Source organism: Eptesicus fuscus, chromosome 11 (genome assembly GCF_027574615.1).
Source record: "Eptesicus fuscus isolate TK198812 chromosome 11, DD_ASM_mEF_20220401, whole genome shotgun sequence".
NCBI classification, from domain to species: domain Eukaryota; kingdom Metazoa; phylum Chordata; class Mammalia; order Chiroptera; family Vespertilionidae; genus Eptesicus; species Eptesicus fuscus.
The window spans coordinates 64,463,925-64,488,687 of NC_072483.1; the positions used below are offsets into that span (position 1 = coordinate 64,463,925).

General features: G+C 43.2%; 1 protein-coding gene and 1 pseudogene across 2 annotated transcripts; both read right to left on the minus strand.

Annotated features, from left to right (window-relative positions):
* Positions 1 to 2,329: 2,329 nt before the first annotated feature.
* LOC114232799 (nuclear body protein SP140-like protein) lies at positions 2,330 to 6,556 on the minus strand. Of its 2 annotated transcripts, XM_054723465.1 has the most exons (5): positions 6,433 to 6,556; positions 5,633 to 5,741; positions 5,249 to 5,326; positions 4,880 to 5,023; positions 2,330 to 3,070 (listed from the first exon to the last, which is right to left on the minus strand). In XM_054723465.1, the coding sequence occupies exons 2-5, from the start codon at positions 5,651 to 5,653 to the stop codon at positions 2,960 to 2,962; spliced, it is 354 nt and encodes a 117-aa protein (XP_054579440.1). In that variant the 5' UTR covers positions 5,654 to 5,741; positions 6,433 to 6,556; the 3' UTR covers positions 2,330 to 2,959. The 2 variants fall into 2 exon arrangements, with proteins under 2 accessions (XP_054579440.1, XP_054579441.1); XM_054723466.1 differs by lacking the exon at positions 5,633 to 5,741.
* A 3,841-nt stretch (positions 6,557 to 10,397) lies between these two features.
* LOC114232798 (nuclear autoantigen Sp-100-like) overlaps positions 10,398 to 24,763 on the minus strand; it is a 55,741-nt pseudogene continuing 41,375 nt past the window's right edge.

The following is a 24,763-nucleotide window of genomic DNA, read 5'->3' on the forward strand; positions in this document are numbered from 1 at the left end:
AGGGGGGGAGGGGGGCGGTTTCTCAGCCGTGAGGACAAGTGGCAATAAGAGTGGAGGACAAGGAGGGATCTGGAGACCAGGGGAAAAGCACCCCAGGGGAGGAGGAGGACCAACCCCCAGGAGTCCCCTTGCTTGTCAAAAACATGAAAAAAGCCTGTGAATACTACTGTCCTCACCTGCTGCAACTTTCTAAGAGGGTGCAGAGACCTGACTCTTTAGGTCTCAATGTTCAGAAACAGGACTGGAGAAGCAACATTCTTGAGAAGGATCGTTTCCACATTTGTTCCCCTGAGTCCAACTTCATCGGGCTGTAAATAAGGGTTCTCGCCCTATTTCATTTAAGATACAGAAGAAGGTTCTACCGTCTCTCCATGTACGTTTTTTGGTTTCTCCCAAAGGAGCAAACATCAAATCTGGACAGATTCCATATACTGATGAGAACATTTTTTTCTTTTCAACAAGAGCCCAGGATCTCAGTGTGTCCCAAGTTCTGCACATATGGGGGATCTCTCTCTCCCTGCCTGCCTCCTCTCTCATTTTGGGGTAGAAGGACTAGTAAGCTGAGCCTCTGCTGAGCACAGCTGTCATCTGCTCCTGACCTCCATGGTGCTTGGGGACCAGACAGAATTTGACACCAATTACACCAGCCTTTTCTAGTGCCCCTCTCTCTTCATCCCTGAGCAATAGGCTGACTAGGCCACCACCATGCTGAGTGTTGGCAGCAGCAACAGTAGCCACTGGCCCAGAGGATGAAGACCTGGCACCTCTGTGGATGCAGAAATGGTTAGGAGGGGCACCTGGGACCCAAGTGGGAGCACTCAGGCCCCACACCAATGTTCCCTTCTAGGAGGTGGCCCATCAGTCAGCAGGACTCCGGGCCCCCCTGCCCTCCCTTCTTCCTGGGGAGACTCTGAGGCTGGGAGTTCTGTAAAGTTGAGTCTGCTCCTTGGTGGGTGTCCCTGAGCTGATCCTGCTGGAGGGGCCAGGGCTCTGTGCTTCTCTGAGCGCCAGTGCAAGGAACAGCGGCCTGGGGATGTGGTGAATGTGGGTTGTTGACTGGAGCAGACTGAGACCTTGAGGCTAAGCCCTGTTCTGGGGTTCAGTCTTAGGAATTCTTTTTTGGCATCCATCTAAACCATGTCCCCTGATCCAGCTTTTATCAGGAAGAAAGATGGTATTTTGATCCCCATCTGTCACACCTTCTGCCTGGCAATTGTTTTAGAACTCGTGTCAGGGTACTTGTGGAGAGCTTATACACAGAATTTGAGGCTCCTCTTGGTGACTTTGGACCTTCTGGGATTTCCCCCTTCATTGCCAGTGAGCATGGTTGCTCTGGCTTCTTCCCGGACTCTGCTTTCTAAAAAAGGGAGAACTTTCTACCAAAGTTTGAGCCACCCACCCAAGCCTGTGGCTGCTCTCAGAGTCAGGCAATACTAAGCAGAAAACATCTTCTAGGTGCTTGTGAAGTTCTCTTTATTTCCAGACTCACCCAGTTTTTGTTCTCTGTAAGCAATGGGTTGGGTAGGAGCTCACTCAGCAGATCAGAAACAGAACTCTCCATCCCCACTAGATGCAGACCAACCCTGCCCACTCCCAAGCCCAGCCTGCTTCTGGCTTCTTAGGTGGCAGTGGTTGCTGTGCCCCTGGGCCCCTGTCCACCAAGGAAGAGACATGCCTCTGTGCTCTTCATCAGAGGCACACCTGTTAGGAGATACACAAGCCGGGCTAGGTACATTTTGTACTTCTGTGATCACAAGAGCACACACACACCTACTTAGAGTGGGCTTGTTTCATAAACAAAATAACAGAACAAGTAATATGCCTAGAAAAGACATAGTTTATTCTAGAATTTCAGTTGGAGTTAATACTTAGAAACCATTTATACATATGAGACATAAAAATTGTTGCCAAAAAGCTTAAGGGTATATTTTTCTTTGTTAAAGAAGGACGTTGAGTTATGGTTTTTGACTCTGGTATTTTGTTTCAAGGACATGTTTAGGCAGCCATCTCTTCCCAAGAGATTTGGACCACAGCCTTCCCTCTGCCTCCCACCTGCTCTAAATTCCCAGTGCCTGTAACAAAGGAAGAAAGGGCACCCAACTGGCCAAAACCGGTTTGGCTCAGTGGATAGAGCGTCAGCCTTCGGACTCAAGGGTCCCAGGTTCGATTCCGGTCAAGGGCATGTACCTTGGTTGCGGGCACATCCCCAGTGGGGGGTGTGCAGGAGGCAGCTGATCGATGATTTTCTCTCATCGATGTTTCTAACTCTCTATCCCTCTCTCTTCCTCTCTGTAAAAAATCAATAAAAGATATTTTTTTAAAAAAAGGCACCCAACTGTGTATAGTTGAGAGTTCAGGTCATGTTTTTACAATGTTAACTACTTTCCTTTTATTTTAGCTTGAAAACATCCTTTAGCACAGTGGTTTTCAACCTGTGGGTCACGACCCCTTTGGGGGTTGAATGACCCTTTCACAGGAGTCATCTAAGACCATCCAGAAACACACATATTTACATTACGATTCATAACAGTAGCAAAATTACAGTTATGAAGTAGCAACAAAAATAATTTTATGGTTGGGGATCACCACAACATGAGGAACTGTATAAAAGGGTCGCGGCATTAGGAAGGTTGAGAACCACTGCTTTAGCACTTCTTATAAAGCAATTCTAGTGGTCATGAACTTTCTCAAGTTCTCTTTGATGGGTCTATTTCTCCTTTAATTCTATAGGACAGCTTCGCTGAGTACTAATCTTCCTTAACAATTATTTTCTTTCAATGTTTTCAGTATATCATCCACTCTCTCTTGATCTGCAAAATATCTGTTGAGTAATTTTCTGATAGTCTTGTGGGGGCTCCATTGTATGTGACATAGTTTCTTCTTCTTTGTTGGACTTCTAATTTTGTTTTCTAATTTAATTTTGTTGTATGTTCTTGTTTTGTTTCCTGAACATTGTTCTCTAATTTAATTTTGTTGTATGTTCTTGTTCTGTTTCCTGGACAGCAAACACTTGCTTGAAATTCAGCTCAAATTGCTTCTCCAGTCTCATTCCCCAGCAAAAGTTATTGCACTGAAAAAAAAAAATCAAAAAATGATGATATTTATTATCAGTGTCATTAGATACCTTGCAATTTGAGTATGATCAGAACTCTTGCCTAAAACCCTAAATTACATTAACCAGGTTAAGATTAAAAACTCATGTAGCTTAATTTCTTTGTCCTAAGTGCATGATTATTTACTACTAGAGGCCCGATGCATGAAATTCATGCACAAGGGGTCGGGTGGGGGGAAGGGTGTGTGTGTGTGTGTGTGTGTGTGTGTGTGTGTGTGTGTGTGTGTATTTGTGTGTCACTCAGCCCATCCTGCATCCTCTCCAATTTGGGATCCCTCTCACAATCCAGGACTGCTGTCTCCCAACTGCTCGCCTGCCTGCCTGCCTGATTGCCCCTAACCGCTTCTTCCTGCCAGCCTGATCACCCCCTGACCACTCCCCTGCCAGCCTGGTCAATGCCTAACTGCTCCCCTGCCGGCCCGATTGCCCCTAACTGCCCTCCCCTGCTGGTCTGGTCACCCCTAACTTCCCTCCCTTGCGAGCCTGGTTGCCCCTAACTGCCCTCCCCTGCAGGCCTGATTGCCCCTAACTGTCTTCCTCTGCAGGCATGGTCACCCAACTTCCTACCCTGCTGGCCCAGTCACCCCTAACTGCCCTACCTTGCTAGCCTGGTTACACCTAACTGCCCTCCCTTGCAGGCCTAGCTCCCCCCAACAGCCCTCCCCTGCAGGCCTGATCACCCCTAACTGTCCTCCCCTGCTGGCCTGGCCACTCCCAACTGCCCTCTCCTGCAAACCTGGTTCCCCCCAACTGTCTCTCCTGCAGACCTGGTCGCCCACGACTGCCCTCTCCTACAGGTCTGGTTGCCCATAACTGCCCTTCCCTGCTGGCCTGGTCGCCCCTAACTGCTCTCCTCTGATGGCCTGGTTGCACCCAACTGCCCTCCCCTGCAGGCCTGGTCCACTCCAACTGTCCTCCCCTGCAGGCCTGATCCCTCCAAATGCCCTCTCCTGCAAGCCTGGTTACCCACAACTGCCCTCCTGGCCTGGTCCCTCCCAACTGCTCTCCACTGCTGGCCTGATCGCCCACAACTGCCCTCCACTGCTGGCAATCTTTGACCACATGGGGGCTGACATCTTGTGTGTTAGAGTGATGGTCAATTTGCATATTACATCTTCATTATATAGGATTATCTAGGCAAAAATAAAAAATCATTACCATACTTGGGAACTCTTACTCATTTGGTTTGGGTTGTTTACTTTAGTGATAATTTAACCCTTTGCACTCATTTGCTTTTTTCTCGATTCCTTTATTCTAATGCTAACTGTGTCAAGTCACCCTCGACATCCAAGTGCAAAATGTTAAAAAGCAATCTAAGGTCTGTGTAACTATCAAATATTACAGATGTCTAAGTATAATCAGTTATCTTCATTTCTTGTTGTCACTTCTATTCCTGTCTGTTAACTATATATTCATTTACATGCAAAGGAACCTGGAGTTTGAAATTTCTGAGAAGTCTGATTGAGAATGCTTGGAGAGAGATAAGAAGCACAATATAACTTTAGGGTGCAATTCTCTTATTGGTTTGTTTTGAGAAGGGAGGACACAGTGTTCTCAATGGGCACCTCTTGCCTTTGAGGAGAGGAATGAGCTCTCGGGGGCCTGTGATGCTCTATCTTGAATTGTAAAAGTCACTCACTTTTGCATCGCTTGCTTGTATAGGCTTATGATAGGATGAGATAAATTATAAAATTTCCCTACTCTAAAAAATGAGGGCAAAGAGACTCAATGGAAAGAAAATGAAATAGAAACAGGAAAGCCACTTACCTTTTTAGATGCCCTGTGTTCCCGAAAGATGCAGCGCACGTCCTGCATAAACCCCATCACGTTGAGGTAACCCCGCTCCTTTAGCTTCTTCTTGATTTCATTCAGCATCCAAAAATCTGCCATGCATTGAAGAATCTCTATTCTCTGATGAAAAAAATAATATCATTGAGAGGATTTCTGATACAGTACAATGTCTGCCTTTTGTGGATTCCTATAAAATCCAGCTGAAATACATATTAAGAAAAACAGCATCTCCTGTTCTCACTCCCATGGTTTTCAGATCACCAATCCCACAAGAGCCCATGTCAAGGTCAGATAACATTATGGAGGCCTGTAATAATGTTGTCGTTTTATTTAATTGTTACTCACATAGTTATCATGTTGAATATTCGGAAACACATTGCTCTCTGAATAGCATTCAATCATCAAGAGGAGGAACTCACATTTCTACAAGAGAAGAAGGATTTAAATGAAAAGCAGCTTAGAGAACATGAGCCCATATACATGCACAGCAGAGGCATGGCCATACTAGTTTTCCAGAAGTTTCCTCAAACAGGTATGGCTCTAGGAAATAGTCATGTAATGGCTGATTTTTTTTTTTTCTTTTCTGCAAACAGGTTCTGGTGAGTGTTCAGCATGTTGAGATCTGGTCAAAAGAGCAGACTCCCTTTGGTGCCCTCCTCCTACCCTATGACTGTTGACTTCTCACATGCAAGCAGAAAGGAATGATCTTGGGATTTGAATTTGACTCACCAGCTGCTCCTCAGGTCCCATCTGCCTTGCTAGGACTTCAGATTCCCTGGCAGATTGCTGATTTCCTGAAGACTCTTTCACCCTGCACAAGGTGCAACTCCATGGGCTCCTGAGAGATTTGGCATAGGTGAGCAAGGCAAAGCCCAGAAACAGCCAATGTCCCTATGGCTGCCACTGTTTTCCTTTCAGGAGTGGCCAATGGGCACAATCTGAGAATGAAGGGGATACTCCCTAGAGTCCCCAAGACCTACATGCTGGGTCTGAGCCAATGACATTCCTCCCATCAATAGTAGCAGCAGGAGTTGAGGGTGTAGAAGTTGGTGTCAGAGTGAGTGATGGGCTCTCCTTTCCCTGTCTGAGCTGCTGGGAGCACAAGGAGCCCTGCCCACCAGGCCTGAGTGCCAGACACTGGGCCTTAACCCTTGGGCTCTTGGGCCTCAATAAACCAGTTGAGAATATGGCAAAAAGTCCACATTTCCTGCCATTTCTGAATAAGTACAGAACATAAACCACTGTCATTTCCACTCCTGTGAACAGGAATCTGTGCTGAGAAAGTTCTGGAAAGGACAGTAATGGTGTGTAGGCAAAGACCCAGCTACCAGCCTCAGCCTTGCAGAGGAAAGAGGAAAACATTACCCTCCAGCTCCAGGTCTTTAAATAGATCCCAGGATCATACCATTGGGCCCCCCACCTTCAACCCTGCTTCTTCCCCATCCAGACACAAGGAGGAACTATGCAGGAGGAGTGTGCATGACAGGAGGAAAAGTCCCTAAAGAGAGCCAGGGCTACATTTCACAAACCTCTCAGTTTCCACAGGTGGGAGGTGGCAGTCCCCATGAAAGAAGCTCAAACAAGTAATACAGCAGAAGAGATTTCCTTCATGGCAGCAGACCTTACATACGTCTGAACTTCTCAGCTAGAAGGTAAAACAATGTATTCCCAGTGAGACCCCAGAAGGCCACCATTATGAGGATCTAGAATGCACAAGCTTTTGTGAAGCTGGAAGAACACATATGAATCTGGAAGTATCAGAAATTATTTGAAAAAAAAATTTTTTTAAATAAACTATATTTGGCCATGGTTGCTTTTCTGTCTTCTGAGAGACTCCAGACATCTTGAAACCATCTTGGGGGTAGTTCTATTGCAGATAGAAACATCCTGTCTACTCCATGGTCTATTGGAGAAATTCCTACCCTCTTGTGACCATCTGAAGTGACACAAATGAGACTGGCTTGAGGACTGGACTACCCACTGATGCGTGCTGGGTGAAGGGAAAGTGGTCCATTGAGGAGCAGGAAGAGATCGGGATGACAGTGTCCAACTTTCTCTGCTCTAACTATTTCTCCTCTCTCCAAACATGTGTGGCCTATGCCATCACTCTATCAGCCTCACTGCTGTATCTCTTTCATTTCTCATCCTTCTCTTCCTCCAACATTTAGACAGAATCCCTCAGGTTTCCAACAAATCATGCTCAAAGCTGCAGTTATATTCACTATGTCTCCAGCTCCCAGATGTCCAGCCTGTCTTCTGCATTTGTGCACACCCTTATGTTCACTCAGTGTTTCCTCCTGTGGCTTTAAAGAACACCCCAAACTCATCCAGGCAAAACCTCATGTATGCATCTGTCCTAACACCCACTACATGTCCATTCTTAGTGCTTCCTTTTCATTTTCCTTTGACTGCAAATCCGAGAATCTATCCTGGGTCTGTACTCTCACTCATATCCCAATTCCTATCTATGCCCACTCTTCACAGTAATTTTTAAGCTTCTTTTGCTAGTTCCACTGTTCCTATAGCTTCCACTGCATACAGGGCTGCTGAGACCCTAATGAATAGATCCACCTTAATGCAGAGAGAAAAGTGGCCTGTTTCTCAAAGTCTGTATTATATCTTAGTTAGCAACACACAAAGGTCAGAAATGTCATTCCTGAAGCAAATGACAGAGTAATTTGAAACATAGTTATTTTATTTCTCTTTGTGTAGAAAGTAGTGAAAATGAGAAGTTATTAGTTAATAGTTATTTTGAATACTGATCTGGACTTTTGGGCAAACATTCTTGTGTTGGGCAAAGTTAGAGTCTGGTCATTTCTTTTCCTTTTTAAAATGGCCATATATGAGAAATCAAAACAGAGAATGTTTTGCCAAGAGCTCCCACTCTGTGTTCTGGAAGAATACTGAATCACATTCTCTATGGGGACTGAGACTGCTCTAGCATCAAGACCCAGTGCCATTTTCCTTCTCCTCACTGGAGAGATGCACAGATTATCATCATTCTCCAGAAAGTAGTGACCCTCTTCCAAGAACAAGGAAATAACATATGCAACAAACACATAAGAATCTTGCATCCCTAATCTTTAATCAAGTTTAGAACCCTTTTCTCTTTGGCTTTTTGTTTTGTAGCTTGGCTTCCTATTTGAATTATCTGAGGAGAGTATGTAAAATGCCAAATTCCTGATCCCAACTTTAGAGATTCTAAATTAATTGGTCTGGTTTGAGGCATAGGCATTGGTATTCTCCTTAAGTCATAGAATGAGTAACTTGTGTATCAAAATCATCTGGAGACATTTTAAAAATTCTATTGTCCAAGTCATAACTCAGAATGATTTAATCAAAATTTTGTCTAGAGTGGGATTCAGGCAATGTTATTTTTCAAAGATCTTCAGGTGATTGCAGTATGTAACTTGAGTTGAGATTTAGCCTGAACAAGTGTGGTTATTAATGCATAAGATATTGTAAGGCAATGTTGAATTAGCTTGTAATGTCTATCCTAGAAAACACTATTATCAAGAGTGAGGGTACTCATGCTGGAAGAGTTGCCTTCTCGTCCCCATGGAATCTTTACCATGAGTAGTATGACATGACCCTCTGCATACCCATCTATCATTCAGAGTTCTGGGAACCATACAGTACCCCAGAGATAACTCCACTACCTCTTATGGCTCTTCTGGGGCCCTGCCCAAATTTAAAATTAATCCAAGGCCCTTGGTACTACAATTCTTCTTTTATCTTCATCTCCCTTTTATCCAAGTCCCAAGATTGCACCTGACTGACTTTTCACAGAAAACTGACTACCAGGTATTACACTTACATTGCTTTTGTATATTCAATAGAATGACTTGGCCTCTTTCTTTTCAGGAAGCCTCAGCTTTTATCTTCACCCAGGGAAGAGAAATCATAGACAAGTCTGAGCCACAGGAAAATGACCTGAGAAATGGTCATGTCACTGTCTGCCTCTCTGGGTAGCATTGAATCTCCTGCTTCTCAGTAGTTATTCTTCCATGGTAGACAACAAAGTTGAAGCAATCCTTAAGGCCAGGGATACTATTTCAATCTTCTTCAATGGACATTGGGCATTGTTTATGCACTCAATAATTGTATGCTGAATGAGTAAATAAATGATTATTGTTTCATTTAGGAAAAGAGATTATATGTTATCTCTTTAGCTAATATTAGCATATAATAAATGATTATTTGCCTGAGCATTTCAGGTTATTTGACAACATAGCAGCTGTCACAAGAAAGTACAATTGACCCTCATCAGGAGACAGGGATGTGTTGTGTGGTATCAAGTGCAACACTGAAGTTTCCAGAAACTAGGGCTCCATCAGCAATAAAAGTTCTGGGAGGCAAAGAGGATCCACTGAGGTAGTAATGGGTCCTGATATCTGTCACTTTGGGTCATTTTGGTTCTTAATCAAGGAGACACAAAATATAGGGGCAATGGAACCTTGTAGCTGCTAAGTGTTATACCCATTGATAAGGACAGAACCTGTGAGTTGGAAGTTGCTAGCTCTTTTAGGTAATCCAGATTGAGTAACTCTAGACACATGGAGAATAGTAGACACTGTTGTTTAAAGTAATCACTAAATAAAGTATGTTAAAATATTTTATCTTCAGTAAACCCAGTGGGTGAAATGTCCCAAGGACTCGTAGGTCCAAAGACCCAGAACATCAGATAATGTAAAGGCCTGGACCTTACATTTCCAGTGTTATATGAAGTCCCAGTGAAAAGCTATGTGCAACTTATTCAGCAAAAGCCTTGGACAGCATATCTACCTGAATTGTATGAGAATGGCACTTCTCACCTTCCCCTCCTTCTCAAGTTCTCATGCATACTCAGTCTGGAAAAAATGATCATTTGCTGCTAAATCTGCACTGCACATTATGTATTTTGTATGTTGCCTCCATCGCTTTTTTCCATAGAGGGAGAAATCACGTTCATAAGTAGAAAGGAGGCCTGCACAGCCCCTGAGGTGGAGGCAAAGGGGTGCATCAAAGTAAACAATTTTCCAGGTCAGCCCATCATGTAAGATACATCAATCTCCCAAGAGCTTTCTCCCTAACAGCGCCACCATGAAGGGCAAAAAAATTCCAACTGAGAAAGAATTTTATAACTGTGTGTATATTTTATTGAATAATGGAAGAGGATATAAAAATATGAACAAAATCTGGGATTGAGTTTAAGATGACCCTGTGACATTATTAAGACATTTTCTAATGAATTCCAAAATTATGTTTGCTTTGCATTTGACACCCTTACAACATCTGCATCTATAGCTAAAACTGTTCTGTGAGGTTATTGTGATGAATCCATATTATCCTAATCTCAAATGGTTTACCATCACAGATGACCTTGTATACAACCTAATGTTCAAAGTAGCATCTATGAAGGCACATGCAAAAAAAAAATGGCTGGCGGGGATGGGGGGGGGGACTAGAAGAAGAAACTTAATGGTAATCACACATTTGAGAAACCATAATAAAATCAGTTATGTAATAAGATCTTGCATAAACTAATAATCACCTCTTTTGACCTGCCATGTTCTTCTGGAGGTGTAGCTAGTAGTCCCTTCTGAAAGATAAAAAGATGCAAGTGTATGGTTAGCCTGTATTTATGTTTTGTGAGTCTGGCATTCAAACCTCCTCATAAATGTTTCTTATTAGATGTACCATTCAGTTTAAGCTCCAACCAAAGTGTCTAAATGAGACACCACCTCCCTCTCCTCACCTGTACTTATTCTAGAATTCATCAGTTCACCCTTACAAACTTTTCCCCTACTCTTGTGCCTTTTTCCTAAGTTTTAAGAGGTTTTCCTTCACAGTCTCTTCGACACCTCTCACTTGCTTTCCATTCACACTAGTGCCATTCAAGCTTATGTCCTTATACCAAGGCTTTTCAACCAACACACCTACAGGGTGACAGACACTCTGGACAATGTTGGGCACACAAAAATGTATAAACCCTAGAGAGGTCTTGGAGAACAAGGGATTGCATGAAAGAGTAAGTATAAAACATTATGAGAAGGGCCTTAACAGTGGGGTCAGGGAACCCAGGGAAAAGATAACAAAGCAGGTGAGTCAGGGAATATTCAGAGAGGGGTGACGTTGGAGCTGAGCATTGTAGGTTCACTATATTGAAGTCATTTCCAGGCTCCATGTTATCTGAAATACTGTTTTAAAGATGTTATTTCACACCTCAGGAGACTCCCTGATTCTGTATTGTATGTGTTGAGTTTAAACTCCTTAACCTGGCATTAAATCACTCTACAAACAATCCCAATGGATGGATTATGCCATATCATACATAATCCGTCTTCCTCAACCCATGGAGCCACATTACTCATGGTTCTGGTTTTCACACCATTCTTTCTTTGGAGTTCCTTATGCCCACTTGTGGACTGTCTCCTTTCTTTCAGTGCCTAAAGTTGTCAGCAAGCACCTGAGTCAGAATGACCTATCTCTTCTTCAGGCTCCTGCATCTACCCCAAGAGATCCCATTTGACTAATTGATGTGCTGCCTTATACTGAGGTCTGAGGGTCTGGCACCTCTCCTAGGGAAAAGGATAAAGTCAGGAGCCTCGGGGCTTTAGCCATAACTCAATATATATTTGGTGAGAAAATAGTGACCTTATCTTCGACTACAACAAAAAAAGGCATAACTTCTCTCCATCACTGGAATACCTTCATCAGCCATTGTAGGGTATACCCACAGTTGTGCACATGGGTCTTCCAATGACTATTTGAGGTTCTGTAGCCTGCTTTCTCTTCAAATTCCTCCGGGGTGAACCAATTTCCATCCTCGACTCTTATACACTTTTTTTTGGTTCCTGTAAGATCCAGGCAAGTTGATCGTGAAATCTCTTTGTCCTCAGAGCTCAGACATTGGCCTCCCATCACACTGGATCTGGAGTCACCCAATTTAGGCTCAAGATCACTAGCAGGAGAATCTGGCTTCCCCTCTCAGATTTCAGAATCCCCAAACCCAGCCTGTAAGTCCCCTCCAAGGAGATTTCCTGCTTTGTGCACACATTTCTTTGACAGTTGTGCAACAAAAAAAACATGACCATTAGCATAAAATTCAACATTATAAAAATATTCGAAAATCACCTTCTACAAGGAATAGCAAGTGATTCTGAACAATGAGAGGATTGCAACTTGTCATTGAATTCTGGAGATAGAGGACAGGCCAGACTCTCTGATGGCCCTGGGTCAGTGTGGAGGCAGAAACTCAAGTTGGACTGAGATCTCTGCTGCTCAGAATGGCACCATGGCAACATCTGTGCCCTGTATTACACCATTTTTTCATCTAAGTTTAAAGTCATTATTGAGAAAAGATTTTTCCATCCCTGAAATAATGGACATTAAAATAATTGTGAAATATCATTCAGTGGAAAATTTGTTATACATAAAAGATAGTTGTAACAACATTAGTCATCAGAGAAATGGAAATCAAAACAATAAGGAACTACATTATATGCACTAGGATGGCTGTAATAAGAAAGACAGATAATAACAAGTGTTGGTGAGAATGTAGAGAAATTGGAGCCCTGAGACTTTACTAGGTGGAATATAAACTGGTGAAGTACTATGGAAAATAATTTAGTTTTTCCTCAATAAATATCAACATAGAATTACCATATAACCCAGCAATTCTACTCCTCGGTATATTCCCAAATATACCAAATTTTTATGTTCACACAAAAAATTCACATGAATGTTCAAAACAGCACTATTTATAATAGCCAAAGAGTGGCTAAACTCCAACTAATAAATAGATAAACAAAATATGGCCTATCTATACCATGGAATATTATGTTATTTGGCAGTAAAAAGAAGGGAATACGATAAACTAGAGGCCCAGTGCGCAAAATTCATGCACCTGGGGTGGGGGGCATTCCCTCAATCCAGCCTGCACCCTCTCACAGTCCGGGAGCCCTCGGGAGATGTCCAACTGATGGCTTAGGCCTGCTCCTCACAGGTGGTCAGTGCGCTTCCCAGGGGCCTAAGCAGGCAGTTGGACATCCTTAGTACTGCCGCGGAGGTGGGAGAGGCTCCTGCCACCACCACTGTGCTCGCCAGCTGTGAGCCTGGCTTCTGGGTGAGTGATGCTCCCGCTGTGGGAGTGCACTGACCACCAGGGGGCAGCTTGTGCATTGAGCATCTGCCCCCTGGTGGTCAGTGTGCATCATAGTGAATGGTCGTTCCACCATTCGGTCTATTTGCATATTAGCCTTTTATTATATAGGATGTTACTACATGGATGAACTTTGAAAACATCATGTTGTGTGAAAGAACCAGTCACAGAAAGACACATGTTAGATGAGTTAATTGATATGAAATGCTTAGAATAATCCAGTTTATAGATCAGAAAATAGATTAATGGTTGCTTAGCGTTGGGTGGTGGGGTGAGGTTGGAATGGGCATTGACTACTGGGAGACATGGTGATTCCTCTAGTGGGGGACAAAAAATGTTCTAAAATTAGATTTTGATAATGGTTACATAATCTTATACAGTAAATAAAAAGAAACAAACAAAAATCCCAACAATGAATTCTACACTGCAAGTGGTGAATTGTATATGAGTTATATCTCAGGAAAGTTGTTTAAAAAATAGTTATGATGCAAACATTTATGTTAATTGGTGTTCACTGGCCATATTAAGAGAAATCTCATATGAAGTTTATTATAATAGAAAATTATTGTAAAGCTTTATAATTTAAAAATCACGAAACATTTTGTATTTATGATGTAAATTAACTCTCAACGTTATACCATGAGGCAGGTTTTTCTTTTTTTGTTATTATCCCATTTTTAGATTAGAAATTTCAGGCTCAGGAACTGTTCTTTTTAAAAAAATATTACTGATTTTAGAGAGAAAGGAAGAGGGAGAGATAGAAATGTCAATAATGAGAGAGAATCATTGATTGGCAGTCTCCTGCATGCCCCAAACTTGCGATCAAGCCTGCCACCCAGGCATGTGCTCTGACCTGGAATCCAACCATGACCTCCTGGTTCATAAATCAATGCTCAAATACTGAGCAACACTGGCCGGGTGGAAGTATTCTTTACTTGGTCACTCTTGGCATAGTTGACCCCAGGCCTTATATTTTCTGATTCTAAATTCTGTGGTCTTCTCACATCAAACCTCCTATCCTGTGATGATTATCTAGAAGGGGTATAGGAGATGAAGGTGGGCACTGAAGGCCTCTTTTCTTTTATATCTGATAAAAAGTAAAATATGAAATATTTTCCTCCCATAGACTGATGCTTCTGCACTTCTCTTTGGTTCTTTGGCTATTCTCATGGACACTTCCATGTGGGAGTGAGCACTTAATAAGCACCATTTCTTAAAGTGGTTATAAAAATATCATCTTAGGGATCTCTTCCTTCTTTCAGGCCACAGTGGGGCCTCAATTCCCTGAACAAAGAGTAATTCCATTACTATATATGATTTCTTCATATAGGTATTATAAATTAAAGTAGACTATAAAACCCACCTTGTTCAAACTCCTTAATATATAACATGCCTTTCATCTCCCCACAGGTCACTGGAAATATTTCAGGGTGAAAATTCACACTTTCTTCTTTGTGCTCTCTTGTCCCTGAAAGAGAATATTCTTCAGTCTATTTCATTTTACAATTATACATGTACAACTTCCTCTCATGTTGGGTTTGTTTCTATAAAGACATAGAAGTACTCCTTAGAAAACTTTATTCCACAGATCTCCAGAGTTTCAAAGTCTTTCTTTCAGTGGCATTTTTGATATATAACCAGGATTTTACTTCTCAAATCTCACACCAAATAGAATGCTTTACCAGAGATACCAGCAATCAATAAAATTGTCTTAATTCCCACATTGGCCAGTGTCCTTCAAAGGTAGAGCATTGGCCGGTGCACTAAAAGGTCTCAGGTTTGATTCCTTGTCAAGGGCACATACCTGGGTTGCAGGTTCATCCAGGCCCCAGTTGTGGTACTCTCAAGAGGCAACAAATCGATGTGTCTCCCTAACATCAATGTTTCTATCTATCTCTCTGCCTTCCCCTCCCTCCCTTCCACTCTCTCTAAAAATCAATGGGAAAAATATCCTTGTGTAAGGATTAACAACACCAAAAAAATTGTCTTAATTCTCAATCCAGTCAGTCCCCTTGATTCTTACATGACAATGAAACACACAGGTGCTGTCATGTTCTGCAGGAAGCTCTCCAGCTATGATATTCCACTGCAGTTAGGTAGCTGGAGACAAAGTCAAACACTGTGCATGCAGCTCCTGTTTGAGCTCTGATTCAGTGGCAGAGAAAATAATGATGGGGTAACCTAAGGGAGATGGTGTCTGCCTGATATTTGTGTTCTGTTGCTTTACCTGATTTCTTCTCCACATCAGCTTTCTCCAAAGCTGAAAGTGGAGCTCAGGTAACTTTAGAGCAATCTTCAAATTGCATGGCTAGCTGGACTATTACTGTCTGACAATGGTGTGCCCTTTATCAAAAGCTGTATCCAATGCTCTGATTGTCTAACTCTAGGACCCCATCTCCTCCTGTCCACACACTTCTCTATTATGGCTCTTTTCAAACTTCTTTAGGAAAAAAACATACAATTAAAAACCTAAAAATTAACATTAAGCGAGACAAAATATTAACAGTATACATTTGCAAAATTCAACATGTGATATATTAACACTAGAGGCCTGGTGCATGAAAATTCATGCACTGGAGTGCGGGGGGGTCCCTGAGCCTGGCCTGCCCCCTCTCACAGTCAAGGGGGCCCTCAGGGGTGGGAGGTCATCTGGCAATCAGGGGAATGCAATGCCCAATCAAACCTTTGCTGCTGCCACTGCCGGCAGTGCAAGCTTTGGCCGGCCCTGGTTACCTGAGCCTTGGCCAGCCCTGGGTGGCTGAGCAGCCACCATCTGAGGCTTGCCTGCACCTCATGCTGGCCTGGCGCGGCTGGGGGGCTGAGGCGACTGGGGACTCCAGAGGCAAGCGCGCCCCAGTGGGGCTGAGGGGATTTAGTACTGCCATCTTATGGCTGTGAGTGCTGCCATCTTTGAGAGCAGGGCAGTCAATTAGCATACTCCCTCCTTATTGAATGTGGGCACCACCATAATTGTGACGGTGTGAGGGTCAATTAGCATATTCCCTCTTTATTAGATATGATACCTATTCTTGGACAGCATGGTTAAAAAATGACCAACATAGCAACACTGGTAAGACAGATACCAGGCATTTGTAAAAGAGCAACATATGACCAATAACCAGTGAAAAGTGCTCAACTACACTAAAAAATTATAGTAATGCAAATTAAAACAGGAGTGAAATAAAAGTATCTACTGTTACATTGGCAAAATGTGTGCTTGATATACTGATTAAAATAAGGGAAAGGTAACACTATGAATAGATTAACTCAGATAAGTAATATAATTCTAAATATGTTAATACTTGGGCAGAAAAATCTGAGAAGATATCCAAAAAAGTTCATAGATTTTAAAATTGAAAAGCAACAAAGATATGAGCATTTAAAAACATATAAATTGCTGATTCAAAAGATGTAAAGTAATCATACAAAGGTAAATTATTCTCTCTCTCTTTTTTTTTAATCTTATGAAAGGTGGCAGTTCTCTGATGTGGCTTTAATAAATTCCCCAAAACTTTGTAACCTAAAGCAACACAGGTTTTTATCTTATAATTCTAAAGGTCTGACTAAAATCTCACTGGCCTAAAATCAAGGTTCCCACATAGCTTTGTTCTTTTCTGGAGGCTATAGTAAGAAAAATATATATTTTTTTGTTTTGTTTTTTGTTTTACCTTTTCCAGCTCTAAGTACTGCACACATTTCATGACTCATTGCCTTCTGCTTTCATTTTCAAACACAGCCACATTATATCTCTAATTATTATTCCATAGACACAATGCCCTCTCTGCACAGCAGAAAAGTTTTTTCTGATTTTAAGCATCTACATGATTTGACTGGGGCCACCAAGATTATCCAGATAATCACCCCATTTCATTACTTTAGTCACATTTTCAAACTCTCTTTCACCATGTAAAGAGACAGATTAGAGGCTCCAGGGACTAGACATGGACATCTCTGTTTCTGTTGGTATAAAATTCTCAAGAACCTTATAGGTCTCCCATGTATGACATGGGGATTTGCTCCATTAGACAAGAGGCTCCTCCACAGATGTTTCCAATATAATCACATATCTATATTTCAGTTCAGCTGAAATGGCTGAGATATATGAGCTACATGCTTAGTCTCATCAAAGAACCTTTCTGTGACTAAATATTCTGATCTTTCGCTGCCTCCAAGGCTCTAATAAAAAGTTGTTCAGCCACACTCTCGGTCATTCTACAGAGCACACTTAACCTGACAGAGAATCTCAATTTTAGCATCTTTTGTAGTCTGTGTAAGCTAAGACAATCCAAATCATCAAGTCCTGATTTCTTTTTGTTGAGCAATTCTCCTCCCCTCAGTTTATTTTGTTCTTCTCACATTTTACTTTAAGCAGCAAAAAAGAAACCAGCTTCATCTTCATCACCTAGAAACCTCCTTAGTGTATATCCAGAAAGTTCTGCTTTTCATATATCTGCAGGACAGGATTTTGCTCCACTTTCTGTCACTATATAATAAGACTCCTCTTCCTCACATTTCCAAAAACATATTCTTTATTCCCTTCTGCGCCCTCACCAGTCATACCTTTAACCTCCATGTTTGTACATACTTGTGCTTTTCAGGATGACTTATGAATTCTCTGAGACAACATAGATGTTCTCCTCCATGTCTTTCCTCCTTTGGAGTCCTCCCTGGGTCTTCAGCATCCACATTTCTACAAACTGCTCAAGGCTAGGCTTTTTTTTTTTTCTAATCATTCTACTTAAAATTCTTCTAGCCTCTACCCACTGCCCAAAGCCATTGCCACGTTTTTAGAAATGTTTTATAGCCACAATCCACTTTTAAGAACCAAAGTCTGTATTATTTTCATATTGCTGCCATAATAATTTACAATAAATAGTGGGCTTAAAACAACACAAATTCATTATCTTACAATTCATGACCATTAGAATTATGACATGGCCTCACTGGGCTAAAATCCAGTTTGTAACAGACTTTCATTCCTTTCTGGAGGCTGTAGGGGACAATCTGTTTCCTTGGTTTTTCTGCTTCTTAAGGTCACCCACATATCCCATTTCTTTCTTCTATCTTCAGAGCCTGCAATATAGCATCTCTCTGACTATTCTTCTTATCACTATCCCTCTCTCCATAGCCAAGAAAGGTTCTCCACATTTTAAAGGTTAGGGGAGTATATTGGAGTCACCCAGAGAATCCAGGATAATCTCTCTCATTTTAAGGTCCCTAGTGAAATTAAATCTGCCAAGTTCACTTGCCATGTAAGATAACAGTTTACAGGTTCCAGGGATTAGGGCATGAACATCTTTGAGAAGTCATTATTCTACCTAACACAATATTATAAATAATAATAATGATGAAACTCTGGTATTTAAAAACTCATTTCTACATCAAAAGCAAGCAAAATCTATTCACTCTTACTTTTTTTACTCTCAGCTTTTTCTAAAATAGATTTGTTTCCAAGATCCACAGTACCTAAAAAAAAAAATAAAAAAATATGGTAGTGAGAAAATAAAAATAAATAAATAGAAGTTGCAGATCTTAGCATAATTTATAGTGCAGAAACCTTAAGTTTATAAGGGTGTTTCATTTATTGATTCTCTCTTTCTTCTAAAGAAACTAAAAACATATTAAATTGAGGATTCCAGGATTGGCCATGAGACTTCCTTTATTTCTCAATAGGACTTTGAAAAACACCTTGAATACCTTAGTACTTCATTTTATGTAGGGATAGGAACAGGTATCCTATCCTGTCCAGGTCTTCAGTTTTTATGAGATGTCAGAGTCCCCTCATCTGGGCCCTCAAAAAATAGTGGAACTACTTTATCCTTTTATTTGCATAAAAATGCACTTGCATTTCTCTTGTGCCATTGACCTTTTATACCATTTAGTCCAACCCACTAATGCAGAATGTTTAATGAGTATCATCTAAAATCACAACATATTATTTTTTTTTATTTTAAAGAAAAAAAAATATTTAAACAAAGCTTGTGTAGCAAAGAAAGCTATTTGTTACATTTGCTCTTAGGTCTTTTCAGGTTGCCACCCCTAAATAGACTTGTTTTCAATGTTCACAGGATTTGGAAGTAAAGGAAAACAAAGCCTTAACCAAAAGAGTTGCAAATTTTATACAGTTATCTGGCCTAACATTTTGGTTGTTGTAAGCATAAATAGATATCTTGTTTGCAAAGACATTTAAATATCATATAATAAAACCCTAATATGCAAATTGACCAAATGTTGAAACAACTGGCGGAATGATGGGGCTCACAGCTTGGGAGCACAGCGGAGGTTGTGGAAGCCTGTCCTGCCTCCAGCAGCGCTAAGGAGCAGCAAGCTGAGCGGTAAGTAGCAGTGAGAAGGTGGGTGGTAAGGAGTGAGGGGTCCCAGACTATGAGAGGGATGTCCACCTGCCTGCTTAGGCTCTTGGACTTGAGAGGATGCAGGCCAGGCTGAAGGACCTCCCACCCCACCCAGTGCATGAGTTTTGTGCACTGGGCATCTAATATCACTAATAAGACCAATGTTATGCTGGGGATCATCATTAAAAGCTATAAATGGATTTGATAGTAATAGTCAGAAGCTTTTTCTTCTATCAATAATTAGAGTCTATTTAATTTTGAACAGGTTGTGAAAATTTAACCAATAGCTGACTCTTCCACTTTCTCTACTCTATACAGAATAGATGGTGAGTGGGTGGACATCACTATGTAATCCACCACATTGGGAGATTTTATGTCTAATAACAGGAGTAAGACACACTGCCATTCAACTAGAGCCATCTTAAGCGTCAAATTTTAGTGATTTCTTTCTTTATAGTTTTATTTATTTTATTTTATTGACTTTATTGAGGTGACATTGGTTAATGAAATTACACAGGTCTCAGGTATACAGTGCTACAGTGCATCATCTGTATACTGAATTGTGTGTTCACCACCCGAAGTCAAGTCTCCTTCCATCAACATTCCCTCCCCCTTTACCCTCTTGTACATCCCCTAGTCCATCCTCCTGCTGTTAATCACCATACTGCTGTCTGTGTCTGTATATGAGGGTTTTTTCCCCTTTGCTTAATTTCCTTATCCTTATCACCCAGTCACTCAACCTCAACTCACATCTGACAGCTGTCACTCTGTTCTCTGAATCTATGGGTCAATTCCTATTTTGCTTGTTAGTTTATTTTATTCTTTACAGTTTTCTATAAGGGGTTTAGGGATCAAAGCGTTTAAAGGGGGAAAGAGAGGAGCATATGTAATACTTTGAACAATAAAATAATTTTTTAAATGGCATGAGATCAAGGCAGTAATAGGCTCAAAGGCCTTGGTGTGTGTTCAGAGAAACAGGAGGTCTGAGCGCAGACTCCTAATATCCTAAAGCCCAGAAATAGCAGTCCTTACCCTTCTCATCAGGACCAATTCTCAGTGCAGAGTAACAGGCTCCCAGTGGCTTATCCTGTGCACCGAATCCTGAAGAATCTTGAAGACTTCTCACTGCAGAGTTACAGGGTCCTGGGAGCTGATTCTGTGCACTGAATCCTGAAGACACTTCCGGGTTTCTCACTGCAGAGCTACAGGCTCCTGGGGCCTTATTCTGTGCACTGGATCCTGAAGACACTTCAGAAACTCTCACAACTCTCACTGCAGAGCTACAGGCTCCAGGGGCCTTCTTCTGTGCACTGGATCCCCAAGACACTTCAGGAACTCTCACAACTCTCAATGCAGAGCTACAGGCTCCTGGGGGCTGATTCTGTGCACTGAACCCTGAAGACACTTCCGCCTTTTTCACTGCAGAGCTACAGGCTGCTTGGGGCTGATTCTGTGCACTGGATCCTAAAGACACTTCAGAAACTCTCACTGCAGAGCTACAGGGTCCTGGGGGCTGATTCTGTGCACTGAATCCTGAAGACACTTCCGGGTTTCTCACTGCAGAGCTACAGGCTCCTGGGGGCTGATTCTGTGCACTGAACCCTGAAGACACTTCAGCCTTTTTCACTGCAGAGCTACAGGCTGCTTGGGGCTGATTCTGTGCACTGGATCCTAAAGACACTTCAGAAACTCTCACTGCAGAGCTACAGGGTCCTGGGGGCTGATTCTGTGCACTGAACCCTGAAGACACTTCCGGGTTTCTCACTGCTGAGCTACAGAGTCCTGGGAGCTGATTCTGTGCACTGAACCCTGAAGACACTTCCGGGTTTCTCACTGCAGAGCTACAGGCTGCTGTGGGCTTCTTCTGTGCACTGGATCCTGAAGATACTTCAGAAACTCTCACAACTCTCACTGCAGAGCTACAGGGTCCTGGGGGCTTCTTCTGTGCACTGGATCCTGAAGACACTTCAACCTTTTTCACTGCAGAGCTACAGGCTGCTTGGAGCTTATTCTGTGCACTGAACCCTGAAGACACTTCAGAAACTCTCACTGCAGAGCTACAGGCTCCTGGGGGCTGATTCTGTGCACTGAATCCTGAAGACACTTCAGCCTTTTTCACTGCAGAGCTACAGGCTGCTGTGGGCTTCTTCTGTGCACTGGATCCTGAAGACACTTCAGAAACTCTCACAACTCTCACTGCAGAGCTACAGGCTCCTGGGGGCTGATTCTGTGCACTGAACCCTGAAGACACTTCAGAAACTCTCACTGCAGAGCTACAGGGTCCTGGGGGATGATTCTGTGCACTGGATCCTGAAGACACTTCAGGAACTCTCACAACTCTCAATGCAGAGCTACAGGCTCCTGGGGGCTGATTCTGTGCACTGAACCCTGAAGACACTTCCGGGTTTCTCACTGCAGAGCTACAGGCTGCTGTGGGCTTCTTCTGTGCACTGGATCCTGAAGACACTTCAGAAACTCTCACAACTCTCACTGCAGAGCTACAGGGTCCTGGGGGCTTCTTCTGTGCACTGGATCCTGAAGACACTTCAGGGTTTCTCACTGCTGAGCTACAGGGTCCTGGGGGCTGATTCTGTGCACTGGATCCTGAAGACACTTCCGGGTTTCTCACTGCAGAGCTACAGACTCCTGGGGCCTTCTTCTGTGCACTGGATCCTGAAGACACTTCAGAAACTCTCACAACTCTCACTGCAGAGCTACAGGCTTCTGGGGGTTGATTCTGTGCACTGAACCCTGAAGACACTTCCGGGTTTCTCACTGCTGAGCTACAGAGTCCTGGGGGCTGATTCTGTGCACTGAATCCTGAAGACACTTCCGGGTTTCTCACTGCAGAGCTACAGGCTGCTGTGGGCTTCTTCTGTGCACTGGATCCTGAAGACACTTCAGAAACTCTCACAACTCTCACTGCAGAGCTACAGGCTCCTGGGGGCTGATTCTGTGCACTGAATCCCCAAGACACTTCAGGAACTCTCACAACTTTCAATGCAGAGCTACAGGCTCCTGGGGGCTTCTTCTGTGCACTGGATCCTGAAGACACTTCAGGGTTTCTCACTGCAGAGCTACAGGGTCCTGGGGGCTGATTCTGTGCACTGGATCCTGAAGACACTTCCGGGTTTCTCACTGCAGAGCTACAGGCTCCTGGGGCCTTCTTCTGTGCACTGGATCCTGAAGACACTTCAGAAACTCTCACAACTCTCACTGCAGAGCTACAGGCTTCTGGGGGTTGATTCTGTGCACTGAACCCTGAAGACACTTCCGGGTTTCTCACTGCTGAGCTACAGAGTCCTGGGGGCTGATTCTGTGCACTGAACCCTGAAGACACTTCCGGGTTTCTCACTGCAGAGCTACAGGCTGCTGTGGGCTTCTTCTGTGCACTGGATCCTGAAGACACTTCAGGGTTTCTCACTGCAGAGCTACAGGGTCCTGGGGGCTGATTCTGTGCACTTAACCCTGAAGACACTTCCGGGTTTCTCACTGCAGAGCTACAGGCTCCTGGGGCCTTCTTCTGTGCACTGGATCCTGAAGACACTTCAGAAACTCTCACAACTCTCACTGCAGAGCTACAGGCTTCTGGGGGTTGATTCTGTGCACTGAACCCTGAAGACACTTCCGGGTTTCTCACTGCTGAGCTACAGAGTCCTGGGGGCTGATTCTGTGCACTGAACCCTGAAGACACTTCCGGGTTTCTCACTGCAGAGCTACAGGCTGCTGTGGGCTTCTTCTGTGCACTGGATCCTGAAGACACTTCAGAAACTCTCACTGCAGAGCTACAGGCTCCTGGGGGCTGATTCTGTGCACTGGACCCTGAAGACACTTCAGAAACTCTCACAACTCTCACTGCAGAGCTACAGAGTCCTGGGGGCTGATTCTGTGCACTGAATCCTGAAGACACTTCCGGGTTTCTCACTGCAGAGCTACAGGGTCCTGTGGGCTGATTCTGTGCACTGGATCCTGAAGACACTTCAGAAACTCTCACAACTCTCACTGCAGAGCTACAGGCTCCTGGGGGCTGATTCTGTGCACTGGATCCTGAAGACACTTCAGCCTTTTTCACTGCAGAGCTACAGGCTGCTGGGAGCTTCTTCTGTGCACTGGATCCTGAAGACACTTCAGAAACTCTCACAACTCTCACTGCAGAGCTACAGAGTCCTGGGGGCTTCTTCTGTGCACTGGATCCTGAAGACACTTCAGCCTTTTTCACTGCAGAGCTACAGGCTGCTGGGAGCTTCTTCTGTGCACTGAACCCTGAAGACACTTCAGAAACTCTCACAATTCTCACTGCAGAGCTACAGGGTCCTGGGGGCTGATTCTGTGCACTGAATCCTGAAGACACTTCAGCCTTTTTCACTGCAGAGCTACAGACTGCTGTGGACTTCTTCTGTGCACTGGATCCTGAAGACACTTCAGGAACTCTCACAACTCTCACTGCAGAGCTACAGGCTCCTGGGGGCTGATTCTGTGCACTGAATACTGAAGACACTTCAGGAACTCCCACAACTCTCACTGCAGAGCTACAGGGTCCTGGGGGCTGATTCTGTGCACTGGATCCTGAAGACACTTCAGGGTTTCTCACTGCAGAGGTACAGGATCCTGGGGGCTTCTTCTGTGCACTGAATCCAGAAGACACTTCAGCATTTCTCACTGCAGAGCTACAGGGTCCTGGGGGCTTCTCCTGGGCACCAAATCCTGGAGACACTTCAAGAAATTTCACTGCAGCGCCACATGTTACTAGCGGCTTCTTCACTGCAGAGATTCCTGAAGACTCTTCAATACTTCTCCCTGCAGAAGGAATAAATGTTTCTTAAAGATCTCAATGTATGACATAGTAACGGAAACAATAAAAATGTGGGAAGCTCTAAAATCCCATGTGTAGAATTTCAATTTCTCAGACCTACATGATCTGCCTTTTGTACTCTCGTGACCTACAGGTCAATATTTTATCCCTCACTGTCCCCTGAGCCTGAACTAAAATATTTCACTCTCAGTGGGCTTATCTGATTTCTTTCTTTTAAAAAATATATTTTCTTATTGACTTTAGAGAGAGTGTGTATGGGAGAGGGAGAAAAATATCTATGAGAGCTGCCTCCTAAACACTATCTTACTGGGCACAAAATCTGCAACCCTTGGCAAGTGCCCTGATGGGAAATCAAACCAGAGACTTCTGCGTGCATGGGAGGCTGCCAAGCCAACTGAGCCACAACAGCCAGGGTTTCTCTCTGTGTGTTTTTTTTGGCCCTCTGTATTTTGCACTATATTCTACTTCTTTTACATGTAGCTTATGAATTTGTGTTCATGTCTGTCATTATATTATATTTTAGTTCTGCTTCTTTCCCAAGGTGGTCTTAG